General features: G+C 44.9%; 1 protein-coding gene across 1 annotated transcript in view; it reads left to right on the forward strand.

The window, feature by feature from the left end:
- EPB41L4B (erythrocyte membrane protein band 4.1 like 4B) overlaps window positions 1–14,560 on the forward strand; it is a 145,794-nt gene extending 131,234 nt beyond the window's left edge. Inside the window, exons 23-26 of the mRNA XM_032635734.1 lie at window positions 812–928; window positions 3,180–3,248; window positions 9,758–9,903; window positions 11,159–14,560. Of these exons, the coding sequence (XP_032491625.1) occupies window positions 812–928; window positions 3,180–3,248; window positions 9,758–9,903; window positions 11,159–11,228 (402 nt within the window). The 3' untranslated portion in view covers window positions 11,229–14,560. The remainder of the gene's footprint in view (window positions 1–811; window positions 929–3,179; window positions 3,249–9,757; window positions 9,904–11,158) is intronic.
- The last annotated feature ends 1,635 nt before the right edge of the window (window positions 14,561–16,195 follow it).

A 16,195-nucleotide genomic window follows, 5' to 3' on the forward strand; every position in this document is an offset into this window, starting at 1 on the left:
CATCAGAGCATTCTTCCCTCACCATTCTCATTCTCACCAGTACAAGCTGTTGGATCTCTGCCGCGTGCATGGCACTATTTAGGGCTGGGGCCAGGGAACCCGGTATCCCAAATGACATGGCATTTTCTCACAATGCTTGGTATCTCCTAGCTAAGCAGCAAGCCCCCTCAGCCCCCAGTGCCAATATGAGATGCCAAGGCCTGGGTCCATAGATGTGGGAGGAGGGTCACGGCCAATATATTTTCTGAACACAGATAAAGAGCCCTGGCAGATTACACGTTAAACTCTGTGTTCCTCCTCACTGATGTACCTCTTTCTTGTAGCTCTCTGTTGGGCATCTACTCACTTAGCCACTTATAATGTGGGCCCTTACTTAGCAGAGTACAGGAGGCCATGGGGCATGGAAGGCAAAGACTCTCCAGTATGTGGCCATTGCTCATTTTGCCCCCATGGCTGGCTTCACTGATTCCTCTGAGCTCTTTCTGGCTTGGCCTGGGCAATGCTTCAGAATCCTCAACAGCACCCTGGTCCTGTGCACTTGGCACAGGACATAGCCCCTACCTGCCAGCCCCAGCAATGGGTTTTGATCTGCCGTTCTGCTCAGATAGTGGAGAAGACAGAGGAGGGCCAGAGAGGAGGAGAGAAGGTGGAGAGAGGAGGGAAGAGGGAGGGAGCAGAAGCCAGGTGGCCAGAGGCTGGAAGGAGGCTGCGGGTGAGGCTGGCTTGAGAGCTGTCTGGGGTCGACAGATCCATCTTGCACTGTGCTGTCTTTCTCTCCTTCCCCTCCCTTCTCTCCTCTCCTCGTGAGCAGGCAGAGCCCGCCAGCGCCCCCCACTGTGCCCACTCTCGCTGTTCTCCTCCACTCTCTCTCCCCATGAAGGAAGAGACCACTGGAGTTTGCATGCACCCTCCAATCAAAACGAGGCTGGTAGGTACCCTGGCAGGGAGAGGGGCCCGGCCAGGAGAGGTGAGGCGGGCAGGAGCCGCCAGGAGGCAGCCCGTGGGTGTGCACGAGCACCAGACCTCCGGAGGAGCCCGGGGCCGCAGGGGCTCTCACTCCAGGATGATTGCAGATTTTGGAGTCCAGCCATCCCTGGTCAAACTGGGACCCACGGCTGTGGTCCTGCCCCTTCGTCTCTAGGTCTCAAGAACCGTGAAGAGTTTGTTCTCCTAGAGCCGTGCTGAGGATAGATGCTTTCCGCAGAGAGAAGAATTCTTAGTTGCATTTCTGTTGAAAACAAAAGCTTTTAACTTGTGTTTTCCTGCTATTTATCAAGATGACAATATGAGAATTATATAATGACTTGAAGGGAATCACCCATAATCCCAACCTAGCACAACTTTTTTTCATTTTTGCACGTTTCCTTCTAATATTTATTTGTATTCATTCATAGTTTTACATAGTTAAATCAGAGTATCCATACCATCTCCTGTTTTCCTCTTTTTGCTTAATGTTTTATTGTTTCTAGCTTGCTCTTGGTACCACATACAGTATATTCCATCAGGTGAATGGTCCACCATCTACCTAACGAACTCTTTACTGCAGGACACGTGCTTTGTTTCCAGTTTGTCACTATTCGAGGGAACACATACAGCTTGTGTGTCAGGTATTTTATTTTCTCAGGCCAGACCCTGCTGGGTTCAATATTGCAACTTTGGCTTTGCTAAAGTCATTCTAAAGTGGCGATACCAATGACCATCAGCGCCATGATCAGAAGAGTGAATGTGCTTTGCCAGAGCCCAGCAACCCAGAGTGTAACTGTTGGAATGTCTTTTTCTTCTTTAGAGCAGGTATAAAATAATTCTTTGAAGTTGCCCACTCTCACGTTTCTTTCATAGCGATAATAAGCCTCTTTTCCCCTTTTATTTCATGATGGTCTGAGTCTTATCTGTATGTCACTTTGCTTTTGGTCTCAGAACACCACGTTAGGCCCTGTGAGGAGAAAGGCTGCCCCCAGTCCTTCTCTTGCTATGCTGCAGGCAGTCGCTACCAGCAACCCGAGTTGGCACCTGAGTCCCTGGGCATTTCGAGATGTGTAAAGAGACTAAGGAGAGTTTGAGGAAGGGGAGCAGGCTTGGGCTGGACGTCGCAGTGCCCACTGCAAGGACATTGTCATTTCTAGATCAGTTGAGTTGAGACCTACTCAAGTCATTCAGAACCCCCAGCAGATTTGGGTCTGGTCTGATGTGTTCCTGACCCTCCCTACCTTACCCTCCATTAGAATGACTCAAGGCCATCAGGTAGCTACTCCAGGGTCCATAGGCAAGACTCTGAGAGACACTGAGGCGGTGGCGCATAGGGAGTGGTGGCCTCGGTGTCTTGGCTGCAGCCCTCTGGTGGCGGGTGACACAATGTGCATTCACCAGCAGGCAGTTTCTATGCCCCTGTGGGTTGAGACAAAGCTAGTGCCACAGTCATCAGGGCCCTGGGCCTGCTGGCAGTCCTCTAGGCCAGCTTAAAGAAATACACCCCCCCCCCCCCCCGCTCCCCATCCTCCAAGGCCTCCAGGAGGCCAAAGATGAAATGACCCAAGAGAAAGAAATGGAAGCAGAGGCTCTTTTTGGCCACTTAGCCCTACCTGATCATGCCGGGGCGTCCACCCTCTTTCAGACCCCAGCACGGGGCACTTCTCATCACCATGCCTTCTGTTCCCAAGGCCACGGTGGTGGGATTCTCCCATGCTTACATGGGTTTCCCTGAGGTTTCCCTCTATGGCCCAGAGTTTACGGGGAGCCCAGCAACTAAAGTGAACAGACAGGGAATCCTCCTGGCCTGATTAGTCCAGGCCTCCTGGTACTCTGTCCACTCTGATATACTGTGTTCCCAGATGTGCCCTCTCAGCGGCCTCTAGTCCATTCTTCAGAGCTGCAGGGGAGCCGTCAGCAGGCCCCCAGGGAGCCCTCACCTGCCTCATTATATGCCCTGGTCGTGGTCAGGGCGAGGAAGACTCCAGCCTGTCTTCCTTGCAGCGGCCTGGCCCTATAGCACAACAATGGGCACAGATACGAGCGCTGGGCAACACTCCTAGCGACCCTTGGTGTATTTCTTCAACAAGTAATGAAGGCTCGGTGTGTGTCCCCCTGAAACCTTCAGTTCCGTTCAAAAATGCACTGCCAAAGATTTCAAAACTTTGTTTTCTAATCTGAAAGTAACACTCTTCTCTGTCTCTTTTTTGAAGATAAAAACATTCCCGGCTGATACAGTGACCCCTTTTCCTGATCCATTCATAACAGGGCCACAGTTTACCGTAAGTAGATCCGGAAAACAGATCTGTGTTTCGAGATATTGTTCCCAGGTGGCGTGCTTTCCTGTGGTTCGCCAGCCAGCAGTGCCAACAGCTTCTTTTTTTTTTTTTTTTTTTTCTTTTTGCGGTACGCGGGCCTCTCACTGTTGTGGCCTCTCCCGTTGCGGAGCACAGGCTCCAGACGCGCAGGCTCAGCGGCCATGGCTCACGGGCCCAGCCACTCCGCGGCTTGTGGGATCCTCCCGGACTGGGGCACGAACCCGCGTCCCCTGCCTCGGCAGGCGGACTCTCAACCACTGCGCCATCAGGGAAGCCCCCAATAGCTTCTTTTGATCACTGTGAACTCTGTGAGTCTGGGAGGGAGCTGGGGTTTGGGGGTCTGCATCTTCTAGTTTTGTTTTATTGAGGTGAGCTTCATGTAACATAAAATCAACCATTTTAAAGTGACAATTCAGTGACATTTAGTACATTCAGTGTCATGCAGCTACCACCCCTATCTAATTCTAAAACCTTTTCATCACCCCCAAAGGAAACCTCATACCCATCAAACAGTCACTTCCCATTTTCCCCTTCCCTCCGGCCCCTGTCAACAACCATTCTGTCTTTTTGGATTTGCCCAGTTTGGATATTCCATAAAAATGGAATCATATACTGTGTGACCTATTGTGTCTGGCTTCTGTCACTTAGCATAATGTTTGTAAGGCTCATGCACGCTGTAAGATATATCAGTACTTCATTTCTTCTCATGGAGGAATAATATTCCATTGTACTTATATACCGTAACTTGTTGATCCATTCATTCATCGATGGGCATTGATGGGTTGTCTCCACCTTTTGGCTAATGTGAATGATGCTGCTATGAACATGCAGGTACCTATATTTGTCTGAGTCCCTGTTTTTAATTCTTTGGGGTTGGATCTGCATCTTGATAATGGTAAGATTTTAGGTTAAGTTATTTTACCACTCTGAGCACCAGTCTCATCTTATTTAAAGTGGAAATAGTAATAAGAACATCCTCCTCCTTGTATCTGGTTGAGGCAAGGATCAAAAGGGATCAAGAACTTGAAAGTACTTTACCGACCACCGACCACCCCCACAAATGTCAAGTACGACTGTCGTTTCTCAATGCTGGAGAGGCAGGTGGTGTATTTAACGAGAGCAGGTAGTCATGACAACTGGCTTTCCCGTTACCATGGCTCTCTGTGTCGCTGAGCAGCTTATTTAAACTCTTTGCAAACTGTTGAAATGTGTTTAAACATTTAAACGTAGTTTCCTCATCTGCAAAATGAAAGAGTTCGATGATTTTCAGGATTCTTTTCAGCTGCTCAGCTTTTTTTCCTTAACTAAAAGCTTCTGCAGAAGCTCACCATCTACTGAGCAGAAGTGGGGAGGCTCAAATGGGCGTGGGCAGAAGAGGCTCCCTCCTCTTTCCCCTCGCCCTCTCCTCCTCCCAGGGATCAGAGTATGCGATTCCTAGAACCAAGAACCAAGTGGTCCCTGAGGCTCCTTCCAGAGGCCAATCTAGAGGACCTGTGAGGTGGCCTGGGGTAGCTTGAAGTGCAGTCTCATGGGTCAGGTGATGGTCGCTACCTGAGGTGGCCGGCCGCATGAACAGGGAGGGTGTGAGCAGTGGCTGATTCATGTTTCGGAGGATGAACAGAACTGGGAAGGTGTTCAGCAGTCCATGCAGAGACAAAAGCGTGTTTCTAGAACAATCCATGCTAGGGTCATGATCTGCTTCCGGAACCTGCCTTTTAAGAGCCAGAGAGCAGAGACACAGGGGTTGGGCCGGGCTGTTCAGTGCTGCTGCCGCAACATTCATCTGGCCCCTGCAGTTGGGCTAGGCACAGCTCCCCAGCTGGAAGCTCCGGCTCTACTTCCTCTGCTGGCCGTGGCGGGCACTCTGGCCTGCTCCCCAGCCTTGGCAGTGCTGCGAGTCACCCAGGGAAGCCCTTCCTGAAAAGCTGGGGGCCAAGATGGAGCAGGAAGCCAATGTCAGAAACCATGCTGGGACTTTTAAGAACTGGGCAAGAGGGCTTTGAGGCAGCTGGAGCAGGCAGGGGGAACAGCATGAACCAGAGTCCTGGGGCAGAGGAGTCATCCCACATTCAGGGGAATGAAATGAAGGCCAGTGGGCCTAGAAGGCAGAGAGCAAGGGTGTGAGGCATGAGAGGAGGAAGGGGAGGAAAGCAGGGACAAACCCTATAGGGCAAAACCATGCTTGGCTTTGTAGGCCAAAGGAGGGGCTCTGATCTGGATCCTACTAGCAATGGGAAGCCTTTGAAGGACTTTGAGCAGGATAGTAACAGGGCAGCTGCATTTGGAAATGAGCCCTGTGATGGCAGTGGGAGCAGAGCTGGGTTCAGGCAGAGTGGACTCAGGGAAGTAGCCTAGAAATCTAGGGCAATAGTTCAAGGGAGAGAAGGCAGAGGGTGTGATCCAGAGAGGTGTTGACGGTGGAGGTGGAGAGGTGTGCACAGATCAGGGGGATATTTAAGAGGCTGGTAAGGGGGACTTCCCTGGCATTTCAGTGGTTAAGACTTCACCTTGCAGTGCAAGGGGGTGTTGGTTCAATCTCCAGTCGGGGAGCTAAGATCCCACATGCCTTGAGGCCAAAAACCCAAAACATAAAACAGAAGCAATATTGTAACAAATTCAATAAAGACTTTAAAAATGGTCCACATCAAAAAAAAAAATCTTAAAAAAAAAAAAGATTCTTAAAAAAAAAAAAGAGGCTGGTAAGGAATTGGATTGGATGAGGGAGAGGGAGGGCCAAAAAGGGCTCCCAGATTTCTGACTTGCAGAATGTGGATGGAGAGTGGGTCCATTCACTGAGATAAGGAAATCTTAGGGAAGAGTGGATTGGGAGGGATGAAGAGTTTGCCTTTGGCCATGATGTGTTAGAAATGCCTTGGAAACATCTGAATGGAAACAGTGAATGGGTAGTTGGATATCCAAGTCTGTATCAGGAGACAGGACTAGACTGGAGATTATAATTAGGGAGTTACTAACAGCTGGATGGTAACAGAAGCCAAATTCATGAGCTTCAGCTTCCTAATTTTCTTACCCCCCTGTGTCATATTATCTTTTCCTCCCCTCCAAGGTCAAGACACTTGACCTTGCTACAGGGTTGCCCTCTCCACAGGCCTCCACACCTATCCTGACCACAGTCATGGGGGAGCTCAGCGGCTCCAGGGAACTCCACACAAAGTTTTTCTGGCCGTTGATCCAGCATTGACCTTGGGTCTGGTTTCAACAACCAGGCTCCTTGCTTAATCCTGAGACCAGTTTCTGTCTTGTATTTGAGCCTGTTAACTCTACTTGATACTCAGCCCAGGGCCTTGGTCTGTCTAAGATGAGGGCCCCTGCCTGGCTCTGGTCAGATTTCTGTCCCATGTTCTTCTGCCTAACCTGGTCTGTCCCTGTGTTATCTGCTTTGTTCCAGCAGAAGTTCGTTCATTCATTTCTTCATTCAACAAATAGGAAGGCAAGTTCTCAGGGTTGAGATTTGATAATAGTAATTTTCACTGCTCCCTAAGGTCATTCTTTTTTATTTATTTATTTATTTTTGGCTGCGTTGGTCTTCATTGCTGCGAGTCGACTTTCTCTAGCTGCGGCGAGCAGGAGCTACTCTTCCTTGCGGTGCGCGGGCTTCTCATTGCAGTGGCGTCTCTTGTTGTGGAGCACAGGCTCTAGGTGCACAGGCTTCAGTAGTTGCAGCACGCGGGCTCTAGAGCGTAGGCTCAGTAGTTGTGGCACACAGGCTCAGTAGTTGTGGCTCGTGGGCTCTAGAGCGCGGACTCAGTAGTTGTGGCACACGGGCTTAGTTGCTCCACAGCATGTGGGATCTTCCCGGACCAGGGCTTGAACCCGTGTCTCCTGCATTGGCAGGTGGATTCTTAACCACTGCACCACCAGGGAAGTCCCCCTAAGGTCATTCTTAAGTGAAGCTGGCTCTTTCTTTTTCTACTTTGAGTGCATGGCAGTAAAGAATATAATGACTATTAATAAAGTCTGGTGCCACTGCCCTGATTCATGCTAAGGCCCTGGTACTTTTACCCACTTTTGCCTTTGTATGTAAGTGTAAATTTCCCTCTTTTTTCCAGAAAGGATCAAAATTGCCATCAAAAGCCCAACCTCCACCCACTTCACTGAAACAACAAAATAACTTCTTACCCCAGCTCCTGTATCAGGAAGGCTGGGCTAAGTCATGCTTTAAAATGACAAATTGAATTTCCTACTCACGCTGCATGTCTGTTAGGGGTGGGCTATGCATTGTGCTCTGTGTTGCTCTGTTTCTGGGACCCAGGCTAATGGAGCAGCTGCCATCTGAAACATTGCTAGTCACAGTGGCAGAGGTGAAAAAAAAGAGGTGACAAATCACACACTAACACTTAAATCTTCCAATGGAAATAAAACATGGCAGTACATTTCTTTGGCCAAAACAAGGCACATGGTCATGCCTAACTTCAAAGTGGGGTGGGGAAGTGTAATCCTACCATGGAAATCAATGAGCCAGGATTATCTGGTAAACCACACAAGTGACCACTACAGCCCAAAGTTTGTGGAAGCTCCCTGTGGCAAACATCACATGCTAGCAACTCTACGATGCTCCTGTTCTCGTGGTCAATTCTTAGGCATTGCTCCAGCCCAGGCCAGGTCAGTTGTCTCTCTAGAGGCACTTGTAAAACAAACAAGGGCTTGTATTTCTCAGTAGTAGTCTTTCAGGACCTCTCAAAGATAAGATTCTCCCCATTGCTCAAGCCAAATATACCCTTACAGAACTACAAGTACACCTGGTATTTTTGTGGTTTTCCATGTTTCCCTAGGAGGGACAGCTCATCGTCTGTCTAATCACTAGAAATATATTGCTCATTTGATAATGAAAACCTCTTCTTTAGAAAGCCACGTGAAAATTTTCTCAAGTTTAGGGCCAGGAACTAGCATGAAAACTCAAATTATAAAATATATAGCTGGGGTAGATAGCTAGTGGGAAGCAGCCGCATAGCACAGGGATATCGGCTCGGTGCTTTGTGACCGCCTGGAGGGTTGGGATAGGGAGGGTGGGAGGGAGGGAGACGCAAGAGGGAAGAGATATGGGAACATATGTATATGTATAACAGATTCACTTTGTTATAAAGCAGAAACTAACACACCATTGTAAAGCAATTACACCCCAATTAAGATGTTAAAAGAAAAAAAAAAATATATATATATAGCTGGTACTACTGAAAGGATATAAAACAAACAAAAATTATGCATAGAAAAAACGCTATGAGGAAATACACTGACAGTGATAGTAAGGGATTATGGAATTACTTCATTTCTTTACTTTTATATATCTTCTGAGTTTTCTATGTAAAGTAATAAGCATATCTTGCTTTGTAATGAAAACAAGAATAAATTATCTTCTCCAAATGAGGCAGTGTACTCTAGACCAGTAGTTCTCAAACTCTACCATATATCAGAATCATCTGAAGGTCTCGTAAAAACACAGATTGCTGGACTTTGTCCCCAAACATTCTGGTTCCAAAGGTCTTAGTTGGGGCCTGAGAATTTGCATTTTCACCAAGTTTCAAGATGGTACTGATGCTGCTAGTCTGGGGCCCATACTTTGGGAACCACTGTTATAATGGTAAAAAACACCAATTTTGAAGTCAGCCAACCCTGGTTCTAAACACTGGTTCTTAATACTTACTAACTGTGTGACCTTGGGAAGATTACTTAACCTCTTTGAGCCTCACTTTCCTTTTCCATAAAATCAGTTCCAAGATGTGCGTTCTTCCACCTTCTAACATCTCTGAAATCAGAATGTTTATTACAATAGTGTACATGACAGAGTTCGAATGGTTACTTTTTCTTTCTCTGTGGCACGTGCAAAAATGGTGCGTCTTATAAATGATGGTGTCTAACATGTGATGAAACATGACCTCTACCTTTAAGATTGTCCAGAGGTAATGAATGTCAAGTGCTTAGCATAGTGGCTAGCACTAAGCAATATCATTTAATAAATGGCAATTGATTAACTATTATTAGAAAATAACAGGGACTGGGCTTCCCTGGTGGCGCAGTGGTTAAGAATACGCCTGCCAATGCAGGGGACACGAGTTCGAGCCCTGGTCCGGGAATATCCCACATGCCGCGGAGCAACTAAGCCTGTGCGCCACAACTACTGAGCCTGCATTCTAGAGCCCACGTGCCACAACTACTGAGCCCGCGTGCCACAACTACTGAAACCCATGCGCATGGAACCCATGCTCCACAACAAGAGAAGCCACTGCAATGAGAAGCCCACGCACCGCAACGAAGAGTAGCCCCCGCTCGCCGCAACTAGAGAAAGCTCGTGTGCAGCAATGAGGACCCAACGCAGCCATAAATAAATAAATAAATAAGTAAAATTTCTTAAATAAATGAAATAACAGGGACTGTGTGGTAAGTCTTAGGGAGCAGCTGACAGTGTGAAAATGGAACCCAAACTGAGACTGATTTCCTCTTTTCTGTTTCCTCTCCAGGCAGACTTTAGAGACAGTAAATTACAGTGCTGTCCTGGCCAGTCTTCCCCACTGATTCCAGCAGCAACCCTGAGGCCTTTGACAGAGACCGTCTCCACAGTGCAGACCATCTACACCATTCGGAAGCCTGTTTCTCCAGTGGCCAGGTGAGTCAGATCAGCGGGTACCAAGAGATAACTCTGATGACAGGAAACCGGGCACAGGCTCTAGGTGCATTGTGTTCATGACATCTACCACTCTCTTATTCATTCTGTTATTCATGTATTCTCTGAATATTCTCTGAATATTGGTGTTTATTGAAATGTCGCCAAAGGCTAGACGCTATTCTAGGTGCCAGGGCTGTAGAGTGAACAAATCAGATGAAAGTGCTACCTTTCCGGAGTTTACAGTTTAGTGTTGGGGGAGGGGAGAGAGACACTGAATGAGTGTGTGTATGTGTGTGTGAGATAGTGACAAGTGCTAGGGAGAAACATAAATCCATGAAGGGCAATAGGGCATGCTGGGATGGTCTCACCCAGGTGGCATTTAAGCAGAGAGCTGAAGGTGGTGAGGGGAGCAAGCTGCAGATATTTGAGAAAGGAGTGTAGTAGTCAGAGGGAAGAGCTGGTGCTAAGGCTTCTGAGGTGGAGTGAGCCTGGCATGGTTAAGAAAGAGTTAAGGGGGCTGGTGCAGCCACAGAGGTAGTGAACGACAGGAGAGGAAACCCATGAAACTGGGGCCAGATTGTGTAAAGCCTTCTTGGCCATAGTAGAAACATTGCTTTCTACTCTGAATGAAATTATTTAAAAAATTGATTGTGCCTTTCAAGACGTGTACTTCCTGTGGGGTGTGTGTGTGTGTGTGTGTGTGTGTGTATGCGTGCACCTAAACAGTGGAGATAAATTCCATAGATAGGCAACTGGGCTCGAGGGCCGAGAACTCAGCAGCAACCTCTTAAAGCAGCCAATTTTACTTCAATTTTATGTATTCAATTCAATTTTATTTATTAAAACATTGGAGGTAATTCTGGGAGAAAGTGCATATGAAACCAATTGAAAACGTGATTTAAAGAAGTCTAACCCCTGGACATTTCCCCATTCATTTAAATGACCTTTACTGAGAGGCTGCTATGTGCCAGATCCTGTGCTAGGCTCCAGGGTTTCAGAGAGGAATGGCATATATAACAGTCAGTCCCCTGAGGAGCGGTGCTTTCAGAAGCTCTCCGTCTGGTGGGGGAAACCTATAGGAAGCCTATTTCAGGTCACCGTAATGCTAGCAAGTGTAGGGGGTCCTTAAGGAGCCTGAAAGAGAAAGTCAAGAACTCAGATTGGGAAAGAACCTGGGAGACGACATTTAAACTGAGACTGCTCTTACCGTTTTTGAGCGTGTATCTCACCATTTTGTCACCGTATTGTTTTTCAGTGCAGAGACGCTCCGGCAGGAACTGGAGAGAGAGAAAATGATGAAAAGACTGTTGATGACCGAACTGTGAAATTCTCCCCTTGGTGCCTGGAGGATGGCATGGTGCCTTCTGTCCGTTTTCTTTCTTCGGGCTTTGTGTGATCCCTCTAGCACGACATACAAATGTGTGCTCTGTTGGCCCAGGTCTCTGTGGTTAGTCAAAGCCAACTTCTGGCTTGACTTCTATCGGAAAAGATATTTTATGTCTCCTGAGTATTAGAGTTTTTCTGCTACTCAGTGTAGTTGAGACAGGATTTGGTAAGCCTAGAAGAAAGATGGGAAAACCAGGATTCCTTTTCAGAAGTACCTGTGTGTGTATATTAATAACCACAGGGGTTAATATGGCACGGAATCCTTTGCTGTCAATCTCAACCATGTGATTTTGTATGATTGACACTTGCACCAAGCTTTGACTGTTTGTTAGAGTCATTTTTAATGAGAGAATAATTCTTTACTGCTGGTTTTTCATTTACACTGGTAAATACACAGAACTTATAAAGTCTTTAACATTCATTTTTATTCAGACACAAGTAGGTGAACTAAAAAAGGAAAGTTGCAGTCGCCAGAGCTGAAGGTGCTTCAGCTTAACCTGAAATACAATTTAACTTGTGAACTTACGGTTTATGATATTATTGGGGATATATAAAATTTATTATTGAACCCAAAGTAAGACATTATAGTTTAAATTGTCTAAAAATCCTTACAAAGTGACTTGATATCAGGATTCATTTGGGTGTTCCATAAAGGAAAATTATTTCTAAAGTTGATCAACTCATGTCCTGTTGATAGAAACTTGACCAGAAGAAACTTTGCTCTCTTTTTATATAGTTTCAAGAAATGTGTTTTTAAATTTTTATTATGCACTTGAACAACTTTGCAGAAATAATTAAGAACCCCCTAACCACAGACTAGCCCTCTGAAATGTTTCCCATGCTTTCTCAATGAATATGCACACATTTTTACATCAGTATGGTCAGTGTGTACATGGTCTTTGATTACTTCCATCTAACACACAGCTCCTCTTTTCAACACTGATCCTGCTGTCACCAATTTTGATTTCTTTGTATCCATGTAACATGATTAACCTCACTTCTTGCCATTACTAGATATTTGAGTTATATCTAACTTTTCACTCTTATAAATAGTGCTGCTATGAATATCTTTGTAAAAAATGTTCCTTCTTTTGGATTCTCCCCTTGGGAATATCTCCAAAGAGAGATTACAAGGTCAAAGAGCATGAGGTATTTTATAGCTCTTGTTTCATATTGCCAGATTGCTTTCTAGAAAGATCCAGTCTCTGGGTTGAAAAGACCTTAAAGGTCATCAAGTTCAACCCCCCATCCTCTCTGAATGCTTGAATCCCCTCTACAATTTATGATGCCACCAGCAATGTATAAGCATTTCTATTTACCAGTAGTTCTGCCAGTATTGGGTTGTGCCATTTTAATTTATTTTTGCTAGTTTAATAAGTGCGTATAGTTGTTTCTTGAAAGGTGGTTTTATTTCATTAATTGCTAGCAAGGCTGAGCACTTTTCCATGTGGTGACTTACTAGCTGTATTTCCTTGTGTGTAAAATGTCCATCCATTTCTTATGACCACTTGAGTGGAACTGATCTCGTATATTTGTATCAGAACTGTATTTTTATGTTGTATAATTTGCTCTCCTGTCCCTATCCTTAAACCTCAATGGTGCCAATAATTTGATACTAATGATTATAAAAAAAAAAGTAATGCCTCATTGACTAGCATCGTTGTAAAATGAGGTAATGTACGCAAATATTCAGATAACAGAGGATTAACCCTTTAAGTGCTGAATCTATACAATTTTAATATTTTTTTGAGGGAAATCTTTCTAAAATATATTACACACTTCCCTGCCTTAGTAAACAGAGTATACTGGAGAGTATTTAACCTTTTCTTGATGAGTCATGGTCATCATTACAAACATCAGCCCCTTTTGTACCTTGGTGTGGTGCAGTGATGTCATCAGGCGCTATCCAGATGTGCAGGGCTTGGCTTGCCTTTCACAGACCAACGCTTTTCTCATTGATGGTTTGCACTGCTGTCTGCTCCATTGGTGAAGCTGTCTGGGGGCAACTGTGGTATTTGGGAACTTTTACCCCCCACCCCAATACTACATGACCCCGGCTGTACTTTTAAAACAGCTTTAGCCGTTCTTTATGTTGTGTACACGATACAAAATGTGTTCCTGTACAGTACGGGGGAAATATCTGTTTCTGGGGTTGTTACCTCTTGCCAATCCCTCCTCTTCTAACCTGCTTTCTCAGTCTTCTGCTCTTCACTTCCGGCTCTCTGATGGAAACCTCCAGGGCAAAACTGAAGTTTTCTTGAGGAAGCCGGGAAACTCAGTGTTACATACGTGTCAGGTTGGCTTTGCTTCCGAGGAGGGATGCATGGGCTTTTTGGCCATTGTTCTCAGGAGGCTCTGAGCCTGCTGCTTCTTCCCCATGCCCCCCTGGGTTCACAGATGTTTCAGAAGGTTGATGTCACTGGAAGTCTGATCACAAACAAGTTGGCTGTTACTGTGTATGAAAACCCAGTACCTTTGGCAGCTCAACCCTAACCAGTAAAATCAAGAGGATTCCATTGTTTCAGCAGTTGTCCTGGTTATTTGCCTACGTACGTGTATGTTGGGTGCTTGGCATTGTGACCTGAGAAGATGACATTGTGTTGGGTGGATTCATAGGGATAAAAGTGAATTGGTACAATCACTTCGCCTTTTTTTTATATACTTAAAACCAAAATAGCAGTACCATACGGTCACACAACACATCTTATGTCCGGGGAGAAAAATCAGCTTGCTGACATAATCATTCCGGAGCAAGTGTTCCAGACTGTGAGCCACAGACTCCTGGTGGGTATGGGGGTGAGGGTTAATGCAAGTGGCCTGGGAATCCTGCAACCCCAGGTTTGTGGATTGTAGATTGCATAGGAGATCCTTATGTTTAAAGAGTTTAAAAATGAGGTCCTAGAGCATTCAGAAGATCCCACCTGAATGTACCCCAAGTTTTACACTCCCAGAATAGCACAAGAATATTCTGTTACCATCTTTATCTTTCTTTCATCATCTCAAAGATCACAGCTTTTAAAAAACTTGAAATTCACCATGTTAACCATTTTAATGTATATAATTCAGTATTTTTTTAGCATATTCGTGATGTCATACAAATATCACAACTATCTAATTACAGAACATTTCCATGATTCCAAAAAGAAACTCCATATCTGTAGTCACTACCAATTCTCCCCTCCCCATATCTTTTAGCAACCACTAATTTACTTTCTGTCTTTGGATTTCTGTCTATGTATTTGCCTATTCTGGACATTTCATATAAATGGAATAACACAATATGTGGTCTTTTGTGACTGGCTTCTTTCGCTAAATGCAATGTTTTCAAGTTTCATCCATGTTGTAGCATGTATTAGTACTTCATTCCTTTTTAATGGCTATATAATATTCCATTGTAAGGATAAGCCACATTTTGTTTATCCATTCATCAATTAATAGACATTTGGCTTGCTTCCACTTTTTGACTCTTATGAATAATATGAACATTTGTGAACATATGTTTTCAGTTCTCTTGGGTATATAACTGAGATGGGAATAGCTGCGTCATACGGCAACTCTATGTTGAACTTTTTGAGGAACTGCCAAGATCACAACTTTTATTTCATAAACAATCAAAAGTGAAAAAAATCACATATATTACTAGACAGACAGAAGCATGGGCAAATCTGTTGTTAAACTGGTCAGATACCGAGATGCAGCACTGATTTGTGGGGGGGTGAAGTTTATAACAGAAAAAAATTGTTTTAGAGAAATGGCTTTGAGAAGATAAAATAAAGGTGCTATCTTTTTTTAAAAATGGAAATGAAATTAAACTCAGGTTCATCTCTAAGTTCTTGTTTGAATTCCCAACTCTTGTTCAGGCAGTGGTCTCAGCATGTTCAGGAAACGTTCTTCCTTGAAAAATATATACAAAAGAGAAAACCACAGTATTGTGGATTCACATCAGTGGGGAGCAGAGGCTTTATGCAAAACCTGGGATGTAACAAAGTAGGGAATATGTGCTGAGGGTGAGAACAGGTCTCCCTCCAGGGCTGAAATCTTGTAAGAAAACAAAAAGAATAAGAAAATCCCAAAAGCAATTTAAGTGGATGAGCGAGAACCTCGTGAAAGGAAGCAGCCAAGCCCGTAAGGAATTGGAAACCAGAGTAGGTTCTAAGGCCCTGGGGTGGCGTGCAGACTTTTAAGTGACCCATGAAGATTATGGGTATTCTCCCTAGAAAAAGCTATACGTCACACATCATTCCAGCACTTTCATTGGATCCTCACACCACCCCTGAAACCCATCTATGTCCGCCTTTGAGTCCATGGACCCCAGGTCCTTGATCATGGGTAGCTCACTGAAATCTGGTTTACCTACAAGCTTCATTTTAAGCTGTGGGTGCAAACCCTCCTCCAACACCAGCACCCGACGTCCCCTGCCCCCCCCCCCCAAAATAGCCCACCTGGTTTTACCAGACCAGTTTACCAGAAGGATGACCTGGTTTTAATCTGCCTTATATCTGGCACCATCACTGTTAATTGTATTAATTAAAATGAAGGGAATACAAAATAAAGTAATAGATAACAGCTTGGATTCCCAAACCAGTGAATCAACACCAGAATCAGAAGTCCAATGCTTGTTTTTTTTTTGCTAAACATTGGTCCATTTAAAATTGGCCATATCTTTCCTGATAAACAGGAAGGTGAAAAGAAAGACATTTCAATTTTTAACAATAAGATTTTATTTTGGGATTTTTTTGTTCTTTTAGGGATACGCTAACAGATTTTCAATTGATTGGATTTCTTGTATTTTAGAATTTTATCCTCTGAAAGCTATGTTTTTGGGAAAGAAATGTCTTTGTTTTGATTTTTAAAGTAATTATAGTTCATCTTACCTTTTTCAAGCAATAAATCTGACATATTTCTT

Source organism: Phocoena sinus, chromosome 6 (genome assembly GCF_008692025.1).
Source record: "Phocoena sinus isolate mPhoSin1 chromosome 6, mPhoSin1.pri, whole genome shotgun sequence".
Taxonomy (NCBI): Eukaryota; Metazoa; Chordata; class Mammalia; order Artiodactyla; family Phocoenidae; genus Phocoena; species Phocoena sinus.